The following is a 20,305-nucleotide window of genomic DNA, read 5'->3' as shown; positions in this document are numbered from 1 at the left end:
GTATAGGACCCATCAGATCCATATGAACCAGTTGAAGTGCATGACTAATTCGAATGTCTAACAATGACCCATGAGATGCCTTGACCTGCTTGTCCTTGTTGCATGGACCGCATATGAAATGTGGATCACCCTTCAGCTTAGGAATTCCACGCACAACTTCTTGATTAGCCAGCTTCATCATTGTGCGAATATTCAAGTGACCAAGTTTCTGATGCCACAACTTTGTGTCCAACTCAGTGGTAATGTTGAAGCACTGCATCGCTGATTTCCACATGTAACAGTTATTACCAGATCTCCTTCCTCTGAGCCGAACAGATCATTGCTGATCAACTGCCTTGCAATCCTTCTTGGTAAAAGTGAAATCCAGACCTTCATCACACAGCTGACTGACACTGATCAGATTTGCCTTCAAGCCATCGACCAAGAAAACATCCTTTAGATGTGGTTGAGATTCACCACCAGTTGTACCCTTTCCTCGGATTGTTCTTTTCCTCCATCACTAAAAGTAACTCTTCCTCCGACAACATTTTCTATATGGGATAAATTGTCAAAGGCACCTGTCATATGCCCGGAACATCCACTGTCAAAGTACCACTTGGCCTGATCAACATATGTTCTTTCGGTTGTGTATGCCACTTGACAATAGAGATCATCTTTCCTGACATACTCCTGATTGTTTCTTCTTACAGCTAGATAGAACATACCATGTTGCATCAAATTTGACACACGATTCTGAAATTTGTAGCACTGGGCCTTATAATGGTTCAGATGCCCACAGTACCAACATCCTCTTCTTCTGCTGAGCTGGACAGGTCTTTTGAGTTGTATGCTGAAAACTGTTTGGAGCATATGACTGTCTTGTAGGCAACCTAGTCTGCATACTCATCCTTTTGGAGTTTTGGATTCTGCTTCACAGGACGTTGACCATACGGACTGGTTGTTGTAGGGAATATCTTCTCTTTCCCATGACACTGACCATATGGACTAGGCGTTGTAGGGAATATCTTCGCTTTCAGCTTAGGCTCAGATTCCAACCATTTGAAAAATTGAGTAGTTGTGCTAGTGTTTGTTCCTTCATAACCCAGACCCCACTTCAAGTTGCTTGATCTTCCAGTACTAAGTAATGTATCCAGATCTTTAGTTCCCTTACTCAGCATCCTGATGTTCTTGAGCTGTTCCTCTAACTGCTTCTCAAGTCGCAGAGTCTTAGCCTTCTCTTCACTTAGTTCTTTAGAAATCATTGCAATATTCAGCTGTAGTGTATCCCTCTCGGAAGTCAGCTGGGTGTTGTCTTGAGTCTTTTGCAACACTGTTTTGATGAGAAGCTCTATCTCATCTTCCACCGACAAATCAGCCTCCTCTCCATCTGAGTTAGGGTCAACCTTCTCATCTATGCCTTCATTTTTTACCAACACCTCGTCTTCTTTGTCTTCCTTAATGAAACCTAGCAGTGCCACAAAGCTGTTCAGAATCTCACATTTGCTGTCTTCTTCATCAGACTCGCTTTCACTCCAAGTAATGTAAGATTTCTGTTTGTTCTCACGTGAAGGACAATGAGACTTAGTATGACCATAACCCTTACACCCAACACTGCAGAGAACTCTTACGTGTGTTGTTTGGACACTCAGACTTGTAGTGTTCATATCCCTCACACTCAGCACATTGTCGCTCTTGCTTGTCACTTTTCTTGATCTCCTTATCAGCATTAGTTTTTGTGAGCGATGTTGTTCCCTTCCGCTGAACTCTTTCCATCTTGTGAAAGTACTTCTTACCTAACAAGCCCACCTTCTCTTCATCTGCATTCTCCTGAGATTCTGCAAGTTTCTGTTCTTTGATAGCTTTGAGAGCAAATGACTTCTCATTCATATTTTCTTTCTTCTTGAGTTGTATCTCAAACGCCTGCATCATCCCAACCACCTGATTGTATTTGAGCTCATCAGAATTTAGAGACACGTCTATAGCAGACTTGTGTGATTGAAACTTATCAGGCAGACTTTTGAGGAATTTTTTCACCAGCTTCTTGTCCTTGTACCATTTCCCCAAAACTACAGCTTTTTGCGCAATTCCACTCAACCGACTGCTGTAATCAGCCATTGACTCAGTTTCAGTCATGTGCAAGTTTTCAAAATCTGATGCAAGATTGTCCAGCCTTGTGCATTTAACCCTGCATGTGCCTTCAAATGTGACGACCAGAATATCCCATGCTTCCTTGGCTGCTACACATCCTTGAACTTGATTGAAGATGTCCCTAGGCAGAGACTTGAAGATAACTGACAGTGCCTGTGAGTTATGTTTGGACTCTGCTTTTTCTTCTGCTGTCTATTTCTTATGTGCTTAGGAACCAGTTCTCCTTCCCCATTCTTATCTGTAGGATGTGACCAGCCGTCTTCTACCGCAAACCAAGCTTCCATGTCGATGCTTGAGATGGCCTGCTTGATTAAGACTTTCCAAAAATCAAAGCACTCAGGATCGAGTCTCAATAGTGTTTGAACCGCAACAAAATCAAGTGATTTCTCCATACCCTTGTCGCAAGATCTCACCTGTTGAAAAAGGATACAAGAACTTTTTATCAGGTGTATGTTCTGATACCAATTGTTATGGTATAGAGAACACACAACTCAAATAACCCGCTTGGAAACGCGCCAAGCAAACGCTTTTTATTCAATCTTATATGAAAACTCTCGTTCCTTACAAGACTTGAAACTAAGCTCACTCTCCTATCTATCTAACACAACATCCTATGTAGATCTAAAAGAGTTCAAAACACACTCACCTTCTAAGCCTTTTTATGAATGCTTGAAGGTTACAAATCTCACAAACTTTTACCCCACGAGTGCTAGCTCTTTTCGCGGCTAGCCCTCGTCTTTTTATACTCGCACACAAGATTTCTAACCTAAATCTTTGTGCATCCTAATAATACGGAAATATTCTTGATCCCCAAGAATATGACTTCTTTATTCTCTTAACGAGATATACTATCAATATCTTCGAGTATATCACGATTATTTTTTCTTTCCAAATCCCATGGCTCGTCATCTTGTCCAACAATCTTTCTCCACATCAGCACTTCACGCCTCGTCAGCTAATCAGACTTCTGGAACTCTCCACAGCATTGTGTCACCTACAGAACTCTGATGCACTTTCATTTTTAATTTCCAGAGGGGTTATAGATAGCAACACATTTGAGAAAATATTGAGAAATCAAGGATAAATTGAATGGAACATAATTACTGGGAAGAAACATATATCAAAATTTACGTTGGCATGAACTATGAGAGATGTGAAATGTAGACATATATACAATAAGCTGTAGTGATAAGATTTTCGGAAAGACAACAAACAAAACAAAGGCAGGGGAAATTATTGATTTTTATTTCCATCCATTCACATAATTGACATGAAGACTAATATTTAAAAATGTACAACCTGGTACGGTCAACAACAATGGACTCGCTAGCAAACATAGAGAATACAAGATACAAAAGCATTATGTTCAGATTCATTTGGTAGTCGACTATAATATGTTGGATACACACGTTTTCCCATTTAACGATACATCCATATATATCTTGTGATCAAATGTTTTTTTTATATCAGGAGTCTTCTTGGCTTATGAATAGCGGAGTTTGGGTAGAGAGTACATAGGACTGATCTGAAAATGCCTAATAAGCCATAAGAAAATGAGTTCGTGTATCTGAGATTTCTTGTTTTTAGCAATAGATTTGTTGATAATCCATGGTTTTCCCTAGCGATTCAACACAACGATCTCCCATGTGATTAGAAAAAATGACACGTGAGAGTCAAAACAAAGATTCGACGTTTAATATCCACATATGACAGGAGAAAATGGTGAGGAGTTCTGAATAAAGAATTGATTTATGTAGAGTAAACGATCTGAATTCAGGGGAAGAGGGATCGTTTATTATATAGGAAGAGATATCGTCTATACAATAGGAAAAGAGATTGTTTGACCAGCTTTGGAGAAGTGAAAAAAAAAATCTCTTAAATGATGTGGCATGATTTTGAAAAGAGATTAGAGCAATGATGTGGCAGCTTTAGATAAAAGATTAAAATGCTGAAGTGGATGACTTTAGAAGTCTCAATAAAATAAAGACAGTTGTAGATTTAGTGTCTTAATAGTTATGGGCAGAGACATTTTTTTCTCTATCTCTCCATTTTTTTCTCATTTTTTTTCTCTAATCTTCTATGGAGTATGTACAATGGATTTGCTATTATTAGTAAGTAATCTCCAACCCATCTTTATATTTTTGCCTTTATAGCAATGAGTTGGAGACAAATATAGAAATAGGTTAGAGTGATTTCGAATGCCAATTTTATTACGATGTGTCTATGCCTGGCCCAGTAGTTATATCTTGCCATGGGACCAACAACAAAAACAAAAAAAATGGCCAATTTATCACTTTCAATTTTTGGGTTTTCGTCTATTTAAAAAAAAAAATCAAGATCTAGAGTCATATGTGATAAATTCTTTCAAGAAAATCAAAACATGAACTCCTATATATTTACATACTAGATTAGGACCGGTGCTAGAGCATGGATTGAAATTTTTCTTATTTATATTATAATTTTAGTATAAATTATAATTTATATGATTGTTGTTTTAAAAAAATTTGGATTAAACATTATGCAATAAAATCATATGTTAAATATGATAGCTTGAAAAAAACACCTATTTTGTGGCTTTTATATTTTTAATTTTGTAATTATATGTATGAGAATGGTTATGTTTGTTGTTTGTTTTTACTTTAATTTTTGAACATGTTTGGTGAAAGTGTTTTAATATGACTCGTGCTTAGGTAAGATTTTATTTTTAACTGTACAATAAGATCTTGGAAATCACGATTAAGTTTGATACATTGTCAAGATTTTATTCCTTTTTACGCCTAACAGTATATTTTTATACCTAACAGTATATATTTTGTAACAATACATGGAATACTAAAGATTTTATTTTGAAAATTATATAAATCATTGGAACATTCTCTTTGAGATGATTTTTTGGAATATTCTTAAGTGTATTCATATAGCCTACGGATTAATCAATTAATCAATAACTTTTTTCGTAACTAACATATATATAATGTATAGTCTATTTTATAATCAACTAATAAAAATTATATGGTCTACAAAAAAAGTTGTGTACTTCCGTTTTATTATATAGAGGATATGACAATTTGAATGAAACAATTTGTGCCAATTAGTTAGAGAATCCTCATTTGTTTGGCCTGGTTTATTTGCTTCGTATTTTATTTGTTAACCATAAGATTAACAAATGCTTCAAAACTGTTGTTGTCAATTGAAAACACTTGAAAGTGGTTTTGTCCTTTTATTCTTCAGCCTCCTACCTCTTTCCCTTCATCCCTTTTTACGCCAATCACCTCTTCTTAGTATCACATGTTATTATTACCCAAAGTAGATGATTATCATTATGCATGTGAACTTTACCATCATGGTCTTCTTCCACACATTTTTTTTATCCTTTAAATTAGTGTTTGATGGAGAACTCATTATCACCGTCAGCTATTAGTGAAAAGAGGAGTGTGACATGTAAATTATTAACTTTGCCATCCCATCTTTATATATCAATCAATATCATCCGTCAATTTTGCCAGACATTTTGTTACGATATATTATTGGCGCCGACAAAAGGGAATAAAAACAAGTAGACAAATTATTCCCCCAATGAATCGATTAATACAAGAGAAAACGTAATAGGACAAAAGTTCATGAATTAATTAGTATAGTTACTTATAACTCCGCTAGGTTCCAGCGCCTTAGCTTCAGCCGCCGGTTTCACCTCTTTGGACGGCAGAACCGGCGTTCCGGTGAGCTCCTCCGGCAAACCATTAGCCAACCCTTTAAGGTAAAAAGTGTAGAACAGTTTTGTCGGGTACACAAGCTGTTGAAGCTTAACCTGTCCGTACGCACCTTCGAAGACTCCTGTGCCACCAGTGATGGCCAAGAACGAGTCCTCGTAAGTCAAGTACTGTCCTTGTACTGACAAGTGACCGTAGTCTCCGAAGTAAAAGCTGTACGTGGCTTCGAATCTCTCACCCTTCTTTTCGGGAACGTGTTCGATCACCACGCAGAGACCGGCTGTGATCCCCACTCGCTTCTTTAGATCGCCAGTGTAGAGTTTGTTTGTGAATGGGACGAGGTCTCCGAGACCGAACATTAGGCCCATGGCGTTTTTAACAATTTTTGGGCTGTGTCAATCTAATTCGTTGAGTTCGTACACGCTTAGTTCTTGAACTTTACCTGAAAAAAAAAACAAACAAACAAACAAACTCAAGGTTAGAATTATATACCTGATTTTGAGGTATGGTGTGTGTCATGTGCTTACGTACGTGATTAAGTTTGCAAACTTATAAATTGGGTAATCTTGGTTTTAGGGTATAACATGTTAAATTTGGACTTATTTTAGACTTCTAACTAAAAATTAATTGGCAATTAGTAGATTGATCCTAACCTTTTACATATTAATGATAATTCTTTCAAATTTCAGATGTGGGACTTGGATTGTATGCCAACAATCTTCCCTTCTCCTCGAGATGTTAACTCCATCTTGAACCGATCCCACTTGGACTGACAATAAACCCCTTCTTAGGCTCCCATTACTCGGGTTAACAAGAGGTATGTCCGTATCCACTTTTCTATTTCCACCAGAATTTTAACATTGGACTCTGATACCATGTTAAATTTAGGTTTATCTTGGGCTTCTAACTAAAAACCAATTAGCAATTAATAGATTGACCCTAACCCTTTATATATTAATGATAATTCCTTCAAACTTTAGATATGGAACTTGTATTATATGCCAACATAACATAATTTTGAGAGAACCATTTAATTCAATGAACTTACTTGGTCTGGAGTTCTCGATATTCCCGTTTTGGGAGAGAGCTCGAGGAGGAGTGAGGTTCTTCTTGGGAGTGAAACTTGATCGAGAGGAGAAATTTAGACCATTAGATAAAATACCAAGATTCTGAAAGGGTTTAGAGAAACTAAGAAGAGAGCTTCGATGAAATTGATTGTTAAGATTTGTCATAGAGACAGATTGGAGAGACATGGCAGAAGAAGCCATTGATAAGAAGAAGAAAGAATTCTAAAGAAGAATCTTTGACTTGTTTGGTTATGAAGAAATGGGACTTTACTTTATGTGGTGAATGAGTTGAGTTCTATGGAATGTATCAGCATGTATATTTATATTGGGTGATTGATTAATAGTGATGATTGATGAATGGTGATGATTGATGAAGTAATAACACGTGTGTATTTTATTCAAAAGTGGGTCTCTAAAACTAGAAAGATGATTAAGTGAATTTGAATTTGGTTTCCATGGTCGGAATGTCATCTAAGCTTAATAATTTGGGTCTTGGATTTAAGTTGAATACTGTTGGCCGGCCGCAGTCGCAGACTACAAAACAATGAAAAAACGTGCAAATAATATAACCAGTAATATTTAGGAGATTTATATTTTTCTAAATAGATTAAATTATTAATTTCAGTGAAAAATATTCTTTTTTAAATAGAAAAATGAGAAAGGTATAGAGCTTATAAACATCTACTCAGCCTTTTTTTTCCAGCAAACATCTACTCAGCCATTCATATAATATCGAGAGAAAAAAACCAGTACATCGAGAATATAAAGATGTATAAATTAAAATCCACCTCAAGAATTATATAATTGATGAGTGATGAAGTATTGATTTGTACACTATGCTTCCAATACATCTTATTCGATAATGGATAGTTAAATCTGTTATTTTTCTTTCCCAAAATTAATCAATCTTGATATGAATGAATTCGTCTTTCTTAACTATTTTAGATGAAAATCTACAATCTTAGTCTAAAGTTGTTGATGAATACTTGTTATCTATCTTCTCTAGCACAAATTCATCGCAATTTCATAAACATTTATTAATCGAGCACTACAACGAGCTTCATTCGGAAGCACACTAGATAGTAGATAGTGGCAGTATATTGCCAACTGACATCATAGAGGGTCAATTCCACCACAGACATGGAAGATGCTCACATGCATCAAGATAAGATATCATTGTCCAAATAGAGGAATAGTTTGAATGTTCATGGAACTTAATTGGTTTTGCTCATAATCTTCTTTTTTTTTTCAACACCACCAAAAAATCTTATCTTTCTTTTCAAACCATGCAAGAATGCAAAACCTTGCATGTAGAATGACCTTTAGGGGAATATTTTTTATGATGTATAATGTCCATCTTCAAATAAGTCAATAAAAATGAATCACATAAAATCCTTTTTTTTAACACCACCAAAAATGAGTCTATTTTGATATTTAATTTATTTATTATTTAATTTAAGGTCTTTGAATGAGTCTATCTAGATGGTTTAAGTATATGGTAGTATATATTACCATATACTTAAACCCTCTAGTAAAAATATTCTGCATTATTACGGAAATAATTGTAGTTATGTGGTATTTTTCGTAGCTAAAATTTGTTTGCTACATAATTGTGACAAAAAAATTTAGTAATTATTTGGCCGTAGCAAATTTTTTCTTCATAGCAAATTGTCGCAACTTACTACAATTTAGAAACTAATGTAAATGTAGCTATTTGCTACAAAATGTTACATTTATCTACCACCATTTGTTACAATTTGCGGCAAAAGCATTAGTAGCAACTATATACAAAAAGTTACAAAATTTTGGTGACTAATAGACTCACAAGAAGCTACATGATTACTTGTCATAAACTTGTTACAAAAAACGACAAACATATGTTCACGATAGCTTTTATTATATCAAAATTATTGAAATGTTTTATATCTAGCAACAAAAACAAATTATGTGAAAATATATAAATTATGGAGAAGATTCATTCCACAAAACCGATTTTACATACATAGTTACATTACATAAAATAAATAACTTATTTTTGTAACTTGAAGTTTTGGAAGAATAACACTAGCATCCTTAAAAGCCTTTGATACACTCTGTGATAATGAATGTCAAGTCTTTCTTTTCAGCTTCTCACTGTGCTTCTAATACCTTTGAAAGTCGTCAACAAACTGCATAGTTTCCACACACACACACATTGATTCATGATACTGAAACTAAGATTGAAAGAGGTTTACTTACAGATGGTGAATTGAGTAGGAGAACTAGAGCTGGAAAAGAAAACAAGAAACACATCAAGCAGTCACAAATGAGCCAACTGAAACAGAATATAGTTTGTACATAGATATTAGATATATATTCAACAATTCCATATCCTTTATACATTCACACTTCCTCCATAATCAGATAATTCAGAACCATTACTTGTATCTAGCATCGGTGATTCATATACATAGCTTGAAAACCAATTACTTATATGAGGAGGTTCTGAAAATCAAATGGATATAACCCGAAAGAATACTTACCCGGAAAGGTTTAACAAGAGTATAAGGGAAAGAATACTTACCCCAAAAGTTGTGAATCACAGAAGAGTTAATTTGTCTCTTATTTGCTCTATACCTCATGAACATAATCTAAATAAGAGAAAAACAAGTATCAGTATGAATAATAGATGGTAACCAGCCATCATCTTCGCAGCTACGAATCCTTTTCCTCCCATATCCTTGCTGTTTCCTTCTTTTAGATCTGACCATACATAGTCAAAAAAAAAAGTTCAGAGAAACAAGAGTATAGAAACCAACGGAACTAGCAGAGGCGGCTATTGGTCGACGAGGAGAAGCAGTGACAACATCGGCGGCCATCGTTTTGAGATGAGAGGAGACGTTTCTTATCTACATTATTGGTCCTTGTCCATGAAGCTCATTTTGCAAAACTTCTTCTAATAACAAAACTCGACCTTCAATCACATACACACACAAAAAAAAAGAACACCATTATAACTCGGCATTTCAGCAAACACGTTAGCTACATTATAAGATAGAGCAAGAGAAAGTAACTAACTCGGAGGTCTTAGAGCCATGGAACTTAAATCTCTCTAACTTTAGCCACTAAAAACAAACAAGCCACAACTAAACTACAAAGCTTTAGCAGACCTTCAAAATTTTCTTCCTTGCCAATTTAAGAATCGTTTAACAAGGACCAATAATGAATGTTTAATTTACCTCCTTCTCGTTAAAATCAGATAGACCATTTGCAACTAGGACCAATTATGAATGTTTTGTTCCAACATCCAATGAATTAAGATGATCAGCTATTAGAAAGTAGAAACACATAGTTGATAACAATTTCAATCTAAGATTGGAGATCAAGATAAAAGAAAGAGGAAATCGAGAAGCCTAACAAATCAAAGATATGCTAACTAACATAGAATTAAGTCATCTATCAGATTAAAACCCCCACGAATAGAATTCACCAGAGCAAGAGAGAAAGAGGCTTACCTGAAACCAGAGACGTTGCCGCATTGACGACCCATTTGTTAGACTCGTAAATGGCGTCAGAGAACACCCTTTTGGCACGTGACACAGGACATCTACTCTTGTTGAGAGACAAGAATCTTGTGTCGACTTGCTCCGGTGACTCAGAACTAGAGAAATTCAACATGAGAAAATCGAAAAGGGGTTATTAGATATAACCAAAGAAATAATCAGAGACAGCGAATCACCCAAAATGAGCCAATAAAACACAGAAACAAAGCAGTGCTCCAAGATAGAGCTGAGAAATACAGAGACAGAGTTGTAGAATAGATCACAAAACCGAAGAAAAAGAGAGAGAAGACCTACAAAATGTTACAGAGATGAAGAGATCTGTGAAAGTTTAGCCACCACCGGTGGAAAGAATCGTCGACGAAATAGCTATTGTCTCCCTCTGCAATTGATCATCTAGGGTTTGCTTTGTTTGATTTTGTAACAGTAAATTGAATCCCTAATCCAGAGTTCACCGAGAACTCAAGGAAAAGGCAAATCAAAGGCTAAGAGAAGGTTACAAAGGAAGAAGAACCAACTCAGAGAACTAAGATTTGATGATGATGATGATTGATGATGAACAATCGTACATAGAGTGAGAGAGAAGAAGAGATAATTGTTATTTGGTTGATTGATTCTCACTAATGAGATAGGATTACATATAATGTGTTTGCTAAACCGGATAAACAAACCAAAATACATACTAAACCAGATAATAACCAAAAGATTACCAAACCAAGCTATTATTCCTGTCACAGATTTTGGGGTCCAGTGAAGGCCTAGAAGAAGAAGAAGAGGAAGAAAAAGATTATATACCGAAGAAAAACCCTAAATCGATACAAGAGAAAAGTAATCGAAAAGGGGTCACATGGAAGAACCCTAAATCGATACAAACCCAGAAATAAAAATTCAACCTAAACCTCAAATATACCTTGGAATTGGAATCAGAAGGCCAAAGACGACAACAACACGGCGAGGACTTTGTTATATTATCACGGCGAGGAAGAAGATGTATCATATATAGAGAGAGTGAATGGCAGGAGGGGAGACCCAAAGAAGTTTTTTTTGGCTAAGTATTTTTTTATTTTATTTTTTTGGTTAAGTGTTTCATATTTTTATTTGTATATAGCCACAAATATTTTGTATCAAAACTTTCTTTAGTTACAAATAGTTTGTATCAAAAATGTTTGAATTATATTTTCATAATTTTACATAATTTTAGTAATTATTAACTACAATTTGTGACGACTTATGTTGTGTGTACCAGAGTTACGATACTTTGTGTCACAAATTTTGAAGCAATATTGCTACACTTTTTTTTTGTTACTATCCGTCATTATATACCTACGTTTAGTGACATATTAGCTACAAATTAAATTAACTAATACTTTGTCACTAATTTGTAACTTTCTGTAGTTATAGTTTGCTACTAATTTTTCCGTAATAATCACACGTATCTATATCAACATGTTTTACTAGAGTGATTTAGCACACTCCAGTTAACTCAGTTTAAACCCAAAATAAACTGCCAAGTCTGTGAACTCGGCCCAAGGATGTAAGTTCGATGAGCTCAACGCAAACCTATCAAAGAAAAAGGAAATGATGAGATCGAATCCAAGAGAATATACAACAACTCCGAAGAATAACATATTCTCCCTCTACAAAGTAGAACATGTCTAGCTAAAATCGACTTCATCTTCATATAAACATAAAAGTACTTCTTTGAAGAATAGGGGTACACTAATGCAATCTCTCACAAATACTCTCACAAAATATCTTAAAAACTTATTCTCCAAATACCATATTTAGTAATACAAAATACGGTGGATGATAAATCTCCGCCAATCACGCATTTGTTTTTTGCGGATGATAATCTGTTTTTCTGCAAGACAGATAAGGAACAATGTGTGGTTATTTTGGATATATTACGATAGTATGAGGCTGCCTCGGGACAGCAAATTAATTTTGACAAATCCACTTTTCAGTTTGGTCATACGGTTGATGTAGATAAAAAAATAGAACTCCAAGAGGTTCTTGGGATAACAAATTTGGGCGGGATGGGGTCATATCTAGGTTTACCTGAGAGTTTGGACGGGTCTAAGACAAATATGTTTTCATATGTTCGGGATAGGCTGCAGGGTCGGACAAATGGTTGGTCAGCAAAACTACTATCGAAAGGGGGAAAAGAGGTGATGATTAAGTCAGTAGCAACTGCGGTCCCGACGTTTGTGATGTCCTGTTTTCGGTTACCAAAACAATCACATCCAAACTTACCAGTGCAGTGGCAAACTTTTGACGGCATTCCAGTGATCGGTCGGGGGTATGCATTGGTTAGCCTGGGAGAGATTATGTTGCAGTAAAGAGTTGGGCGGTTTAGGGTTTTGGAATGTGGACAATTTTAATTCGGCACTGTTGGCCAAACAATTATGGCGGCTAATTGAGGCTCCAGACTCTCTTTTTGCCAGAGTTTTTAAAGGTATGTATTATAGGAATTCCAATCCAATGGCACCGATTCGGTCATACTCTCTCTCGTATGGGTGGAGGAGTATTTTTTCAGCTCACTCTATGGTTAACAGAGGGCTTATTAAACGAGTTGGATCCGGGGAATCCATTTCTTTATGGACAGAAGGACTGATCCATAGATACCGGCTCAATTCCCGAGACCAGCTATAAGTATGGACCCGCTACAGGACCCTGACCTTCAAATTTCTCACTTAATTGATCGTGGAACCAATTCATGGCGGATGGATTTGCTCAATGAGTATTTTGATCCTTTGGATGTTGAGTTAATAGGGGTTATACCTTTAGGGAGTTGTCGGACAACGGACTCTCTCGGTTGGCATTTTACGAAGAATTGAAAGTATAAGTCAGGCTACCATACAACACGTATGGAGGTATCAAGGACTTTTCAGCCTCGTGGTTCCGGGCCGGAAATTACTCATCTCCTATCTAGCGTTTGGAAGGTTCAGTGTCCACTAAAATTACAACATTTTATGTGGCAGGTATTGTCAGGATGCCATTCGGTTTCGGCAAACCTGCACAAGTGTGGTCTGCCTTGTGATTTGGGATGTGCACAGTGTGGTGCAGATGAGGAAACAGTAAATCATGCTCTTTTTCATTGTCCATCGGCTCGTCAGGTTTGAGCTTTATCTCAGGTACCGGTGGGACCAAATTCCTTTCTGATGGGGTCAGTGTATGCAAATTTGGATTATTTTTTGGGTCCTAAGAATTCGGGTTCTTATGTTTCGGCTTTTCCTTGGATCTTGTGGTATATATGGAAAGCAAGGAACGCAAGAGTTTTCGAGAATGAAGTTGAGCGGCCTGAGGAGATTATTCGGGTGGCGGAAGGCGAGGCGACAACTTGGCAGCAGGCCCAGGAAGAGGGTGCGGATGAGGATCTCAATACCAATCAACCCGACTCTAACCCAAGGCTGAGGACATCTGCAAGTTCTCTTTCTGCTAGTTATTCAGGCTACCGTTTTTTTATTGATGCCTCTTGGAAGGCGGGTGACTCATTTGCAGGCGCGGGATGGATTGTACCCAGCTCTAGGATCCGACGCCAACCATGGGGGCTAAGAATTTTTGACGGAATCTTTCTCCCTTGCATGTCGAAGTCGAAGCTTTCCTGTGGGCTATGCGCTGTATGATCGGGCATGGTTTTGTGACGTGACTTGCTACACGGACTGTTCAGACTTGGTGAAGATGGTGTTTTCTCCTCATGACTGGCCGACATTTTTGACATACCTCGACGACATCAAAAGTGACAGGGAGAAATTTTCTTCTTTTTCTTTATCTTTTGTTTCTATAAATGCAAATGTAAATGCGGCTTCTTTATAGCACATCAAGCGCGTACTTCTCCGCATAATATCTTGTTTGCAAACAGTTTTCCATCCTATAGGCTTTTCTGAACTAATCTTTTATTGAAAAAAAAATAATAATAATATAAAATACGAATGGTCTAATCCTTTTTAAGAATAACTTGATAACCTCCACGAGGCGCATTATATAAGATAAGAATTATAATCCGTCATTTCTCAATTTAATTTTGAAACTTGTTGAAAACATTTTTAACCCGATTTGATTTATCACCCGGTTTACATGTGTGAGTTTACTCGCACTTTTCTACTATGTATTGTTACATGCAACTTATAGCGCCCAAAATTACATAGATATATGTTACATTCAACTTATTCCCTGAATCTCATCATCAAAGATGTCGAACTTTGTTTCTGAGTCTTTTCAAATAATAATTAACGTAATGCTTTTGACCAAAGAAAATGAAAGTGACTACGCAGAATATAGACTGTAATTTCTCTTTTATAAAGAGAATACCATTATACATAGACATTAGAAACAAAAGTCTATATTTGCTTATAACTCCGCTGGGCTCCAACGCCTTAGCTTCCACCGCCGGTTTCACATCCTTAGAGGGAGGAACTGGCGTTCCGGTAAGCTCCTCAGGCAAATTTTTACCCAACCCTTTAAGGTAAAAAGTATAGAACAGTTTCGTCGGGTACACAAGTTGTTGAAGTTTAACTTGTCCGTACGCACCTTCAAAGATTCCAGAGCCACCCTTGATGGCCAAGAACGAGTCTTCGTAAGTCAAGTACGGTCCTTGTACGGCTAAGTGGCCATAGTCTCCGAAGTAGAAGCTGTAGATAGCTTCGAATCTTTCACCGTTCTTCTCGGGAACGTGTTCGATCACGACGCAGAGACCGGCGGTGATTCCCACACGCTTCTTAAGGTCGCCGGTGTAGAGTTTGTTTGTAAATGGGACAAGATCGCCGAGACCGAACGTTAAGCTGAAGGCGTTTTTGAGAATTTTAGGGCTGTGTCTATCTAGTTCGTTGAGCTCGTACACGCTTAGTTCTTGAACTTTACCTGAAATTATCACAAGGAGGATGAATAAAGAAGAAGTTAATACGTAAACTGGGTACTTTAGTAATTAATGAGAGATGAGATCATGTTTAGACAACTTACTTGGTCTAGAGTCTTGGGAGAGAGCTCGGGTAGGAGTGAGGTTCTTCTTGGGAGTGAAACTTGATCGAGAGGAGAAACTTAGACCGTTGGATGAGATTCCAAGATTCTGGGAGGATTTAGAGAAACCAAGAGAGCTTAGATGAGACTGGTTATTGCATGACAGATTGTTGAGAGTTGTCAAAGAGATGGATTGGAGAGACATAACAGAGGAAACCATTGATCTAAGAAGACTGTTTAACACTTTGGTTTTTCTTTGGAAGATGTTATGAAATAGACTGGACTTTGGTTTATGAGATGAGTGATTTTAAATCTACTAAATGTCTGTTTATTTATAGATAAGACATTGGATTGAATGATGAAATAGCACGTGCGTAAATGGGTCCTAGCGTGGGTAATGAATGTATTATCATCAGAATTTTTATTTTAAATTCAGAACCCTGTCTTAAAATGTAAACAAACCAAGCGTCGATAGCTCAATTGGTAAAAACTCTCTGGCAAAGTCTAGAGGTCGCTGGTTCAAGAGACGGCGCTTGAGAGGGGACCATATAAAATGCTCTGGTCCCTGGCCCGAGAGGATGTACGGGCCTAGGCCCAGAACCTCTTAGTAATTCAAAAAAAAATGTAAACAACAAATATTAGGGTTTATATTCTTCCTCTTCATCTTCTTAATTATTGTATAAAGAATCAAAATGCAGAAAACAGTATAGATTTTATACTATAAACTATAATATTACCAAGGAAAAAATAATTAGATATATGAAATTAGTCATTTTTCCCTTACATAAACAATAATATTACGTTTTTCTTGTTAGTTATTACATAAACAAAACGTGGATATTTTGGGTAAAATACACTACGAAATTAGTTATATTTGTGGTGTGAAAGCATCGGTTATAATTCAGTGCGGGCTCAAGGTTTTTAGGGGTTCTCGGGCAATTTTTTTTTTTTGAATAAAAGACCAAAATTTTTTGTTTGAACCTATTTTTCGATTCAATAGAAGTCCAACCAAAAAGGTGAATAGGATCCCAAATAACAAGAGACCTCTGTTATATGTTAAAAAAATATGAATTTTATTTTGATAATATATAAATACTTGATAAGATTATAAAAATTTATTTTTGTTTAGAGTCAGTCAAGATAATTATGGAAGATAAAAAGTCTTTTTGGTTATTGACTCGTAAAAATAAATCGTTAAAACATATTTTAATGAACTATTTTTATATTATAAATTTTGTTTTTACTCATTTATCTTGTATTATTTTATTTTTGTGCCCTTTTATCTTGCATTATTTCTTTTTTTGTACCTCTTTATCTTGCATTATTTTTTTTTGTGTCTCTTTATCTTACATTATTTATCTCCTTAATCTATAAACCCGAGGCGGTAGTAAAATCCAACTCCAAAATAGAGTTACTCCATTTTGAAGAAAGAAAATGGAGATATGGGTTGGTGATATCCTAAAAACTATTCTGGTTTCACATGTAGGGGTTATAATATGTTATGCATGTATCAAACCGTGGTAGACGGTTAAAGATCATGGAGTTTAAATTGTATTCTCGAGTGTGTGTTGTAGATAAGTTTCAGCGGAAACTTCAAATGTACCAAAAACTAATTACGGATATGAAATTAGGAAAGAATTAAAGTATTTTTTAAAAATCCTAAAAAATTGAGAATTAGAATTCTTTGCGGAAACCTTGTTTTAAGCGGATTCGTGATAATGAATTGGCTGTTTTAAGGGTATGAGTTTGTAAATTATCCGTACACTCTTGACATATTTGATAGAATAATAACTTGAATTTTACTCTCTTTTTTTTCATAGATAAAACAAAATTTGTTGTTGTTGATTATAGATAAATAAAATTTTGTTGACTATATTTAAAAATAGTTATAGATATTAATATCGATTATGATACCAAATAACAACCGTAACTTTATAATAAAACTTAACAATACGTTCTAATTGTTATAGCCAGGAGGCAATGAAGTTTTTTGAGGCTACGAATTCAAGTGGGTCGACAAAACCAAGGCTGAAGCTGGAACCTGAAAGGTTTTATGATAGGTGTTATATGATAGGTTACATAGAGAAAACCTGAAAAAGTTATATGATAGGTGTTATATTTGTTGCATGCATGCAACCTTGAAGCTTCCACTTGTCGAAACTTCTTCCACATTTATTTCTCTGATCCTTCCACACTTATTTCTCTGGTTTCAAAAGCATCGGTTACAGAAAGAAAAATGCAAAAGTTATATGAAGGGTCAGCTCGAGTCATTGTTGCATGCATGCAACTGGAAGCTTCCACTTGTTGACGCTTCTTCACCTACTGTCAGATATCTTATTATACCCAGCTATTAAATCATCAACATTATTTATATCCGCTCGTAAAATCATCAACGAAGTTTATATCCTCCCGTACAATTTAGATAATTAATTGTGTATATTTTGGACTCCCCCTGGCAATCTCAATCAATTATAAATTATGAATACGAATTATTAATCCCTTGTTAAGATTAGAATGTTGTATACGCAATTACTAAAGTTATCTCCAAACGGTGGTCTCTCACGTATCTCTTTACCATTTAAATATATAATAAAAGAGAAAAAAAAAAGAGAGGAAAAGAGATGTTTTCCATTTAAGAGTTTTAAGAGACCGTCAACCAAAACATGAAAAACCATTCTCATAGATGTTATCTTATGATTGGTCTATTAAATTACTTATTAAATATATATTATTATAATTTATATTTTAGTTTAAAGTTATGTTCACATTTGATTTGAGAAACCCAAATATAAAAACTAGCGATAGTTATGTTCTAATGACCCCGAATTTGATATAAAGGAAATATCCTCCATAAAGACAAATTCATATATATTAAAATTGGAACTTTTCAGTAAATTGACATCCATAATGCCGTTTAGTTTTTGGATTCTACTCGGTCATGTTTTGGAACATGTTGTTTATGAGAAAACTTATATCCTTAAGTTTTGTGATCCTCATCTGTGGGTAATAATATTAAATTATTTTTAAAAATATTATTTAAGAAAAAAAATATTTTTTGTTAGTTAAGGCATTTGATAAAAAAAAAATTCAAACTAACGTAAATGATAAATTTTTGTTTTATTAATAAAATATGGGCTTGTTAATAAAGAAAATATAAACAAAATTCAGTTTTTTATATTGTATTTGTACGATAATAATAAAGTAGACTACCATTCTAAATTTGCTTTGAGGAAGTGTCACAGGTCACCGATACAACCGCCATGTGTCTATAATCAGGCCCGGCCCACCTCTAAAGCAGCCAAAGCATCTGCTTTAGGCCACACAATATATACAAAATAATTTGGGTTAAGTAACGAAACAAGTTCCTAGCTAAGTTGGTTCTGTTGTACAAAAACATACCCAAGGTCACAGATTCGATATCTGCTAACGGCAGTTTTTGTATATTTTTATTGTTTGTATCATATACTTACAGTTAACATATTTTATAAAATACCCTGTATAATAAATGCTTTAGGCCTATGCAATCTTAGGACCGGCCCTGTCTATAACCCATCATATTGGTTTCTCTTCATCTTTGTTCAAAAATAAATAAAAAGCAAAAACCACATCCAAACCAAACCAACTATAACACTGAGCCCCATAGATTTATCGAAGGAAAAACCACAGGTTTGGTCTTCAGCTACAAACAATTTAGCCTTTTATTGACCTTTGTTTTTTTTCCAGTCTTACTTACATCCATCCATATGAGATTCTGGGTCAATGGCAAGTAATCATTACATTCTGGGTATATATTATATCAACTTCTCTTTAATTCATATGATAATGGTATCTTATAATATAAAATTGGGTTTTCAAAGTTAGTTATTAACAGGATCATGACATGTTGACACGTGTCAAAAAATTACTCACTCCGTTTCAAAATATAATATGTTTTAGAGAAGTTTTTTGTTTCATAATATATGATGTTTTCAAATTTTCATGCAAGTTTTAGATTAGTTTAGTATTTTATATTATGTAGTATTGTGTTTTATTGGTTGAACTTGTTAAAAGTAAAAACTGCTTAATATGCGTGATTTAGTTAAAACATCATATATTTTGAAACGGATGGAGTATTATTTTTCAAAACAGATAATCAGGAAATAACATTAAATCTACATAAAATTTACAAGTCTATATCTAAAAAAAAAAATTCTTAAATCAAAAAGGAAAATAAAAAAAACTAATCTATTTTCCTTTTGTACGCTAATTATTATACGTGTTTTCTCAATTAGATTTTGAGACGTATAAACAAAAAAAATTATTAAGTATGTATATTATTATTGATCAATACATAGTGAATATAAGTTATATCAAAAGAATTATTATTTTTGAAACGTAATAAGACAGCTAATTAAGAAAATAACGTTATATCTACCTAAATTTACATATTTATATCAAAAACTTTGAGCTTTGATTTTTTTTTCTATATAATTTTGCTGATCTATTGTGTGGGTCTTTCATTTGTGCAGGTTCTTCAATGGAAGCTATCAGATGTAATAAAATAGAATACAAGTATATAAAGTCCGCTAATTTAATTGAGGATGGTGACATTGATGGAGGTTCCAAAAGTGATTCTACAGTTAGTAGCATTATTAGTTTGGAAAATTAGTCGGTGGTTGATGTTGCTGGTCAAAATCTAGAGTTTTCTCTTCTGAATAATGTTGATGATTCTCGTACTGAAACCAGAACTGCTTGATCGAGTAATTGAGAAGCGATTTTCAAATTTGGGAAGTTGGAACGGTAAACCGATTAAAAATTGGTTTTAAACAAAATTTATGTGGTTTTCTATCGGAATTGGTTCGTAAACCGTTTAAACCCAGATATATGGAGAAATATATGAGAACTTTTGTTCTAGGTAGAAATAAGT

General features: G+C 35.0%; 2 protein-coding genes, 1 long non-coding RNA gene and 1 pseudogene across 5 annotated transcripts; 1 reads left to right on the top strand and 3 right to left on the bottom strand.

Annotated features, from left to right (window-relative positions):
- Positions 1-5,562: 5,562 nt before the first annotated feature.
- Positions 5,563-7,186, bottom strand: LOC104710347 (allene oxide cyclase 2, chloroplastic-like; annotated as a pseudogene). The gene is made up of 2 exons (XR_015565909.1): positions 6,886-7,186; positions 5,563-6,279 (listed from the first exon to the last, which is right to left on the bottom strand). The product of XR_015565909.1 is annotated as an allene oxide cyclase 2, chloroplastic-like (transcript).
- A 1,661-nt stretch (positions 7,187-8,847) lies between these two features.
- Positions 8,848-11,492, bottom strand: LOC104710346 (uncharacterized). Of its 2 annotated transcripts, XR_015567200.1 has the most exons (6): positions 11,354-11,492; positions 11,154-11,201; positions 10,741-10,825; positions 10,399-10,544; positions 9,468-9,857; positions 8,848-9,171 (listed from the first exon to the last, which is right to left on the bottom strand). It is a non-coding gene; the product is annotated as an uncharacterized LOC104710346 (long non-coding RNA). The 2 variants fall into 2 exon arrangements; XR_015567199.1 differs by lacking the exons at positions 11,154-11,201; positions 11,354-11,492 and having other exon boundaries at positions 10,741-11,055.
- Positions 11,493-13,310: 1,818 nt separating this feature from the next.
- Positions 13,311-14,069, top strand: LOC147937681 (uncharacterized). Its single transcript, XM_087465215.1, has 3 exons — positions 13,311-13,316; positions 13,425-13,559; positions 13,650-14,069. The coding sequence occupies exons 1-3, from the start codon at positions 13,311-13,313 to the stop codon at positions 14,067-14,069; spliced, it is 561 nt and encodes a 186-aa protein (XP_087321341.1).
- Positions 14,070-14,612: 543 nt separating this feature from the next.
- LOC104714963 (allene oxide cyclase 2, chloroplastic-like) lies at positions 14,613-15,696 on the bottom strand. Its single transcript, XM_010432424.3, has 2 exons — positions 15,403-15,696; positions 14,613-15,303 (listed from the first exon to the last, which is right to left on the bottom strand). Exons 1-2 carry the CDS (start codon positions 15,617-15,619, stop codon positions 14,630-14,632), a joined length of 891 nt encoding a protein of 296 aa, XP_010430726.1. The 5' UTR covers positions 15,620-15,696; the 3' UTR covers positions 14,613-14,629.
- Between the last annotated feature and the right edge of the window lie 4,609 nt (positions 15,697-20,305).

Source organism: Camelina sativa, chromosome 9, assembly GCF_030686135.1.
Source record: "Camelina sativa cultivar CO46 ecotype springtype chromosome 9, ASM3068613v1".
In the NCBI taxonomy this organism is placed as follows: domain Eukaryota; kingdom Viridiplantae; phylum Streptophyta; class Magnoliopsida; order Brassicales; family Brassicaceae; genus Camelina; species Camelina sativa.
Note: the sequence above shows the minus strand (reverse complement) of the source record. Positions and strands in the feature narration are given on the sequence as shown.

Excerpts from the sequence above, each read along its gene's own strand:
- LOC147937681 (XM_087465215.1), top strand. Across the intron at positions 13,560-13,649 it reads ATTGTCCATCGGCTCGTCAG|AATTCGGGTTCTTATGTTTC; the intron begins GTTTGAGCTTTA and ends TTGGGTCCTAAG.
- LOC104714963 (XM_010432424.3), bottom strand. The coding sequence starts at position 15,619 with ATGGTTTCCTCTGTTATGTCTCTCCAATCCATCTCTTTGACAACTCTC. Across the intron at positions 15,304-15,402 it reads CTCCCAAGACTCTAGACCAA|GTAAAGTTCAAGAACTAAGC; the intron begins GTAAGTTGTCTA and ends TGATAATTTCAG.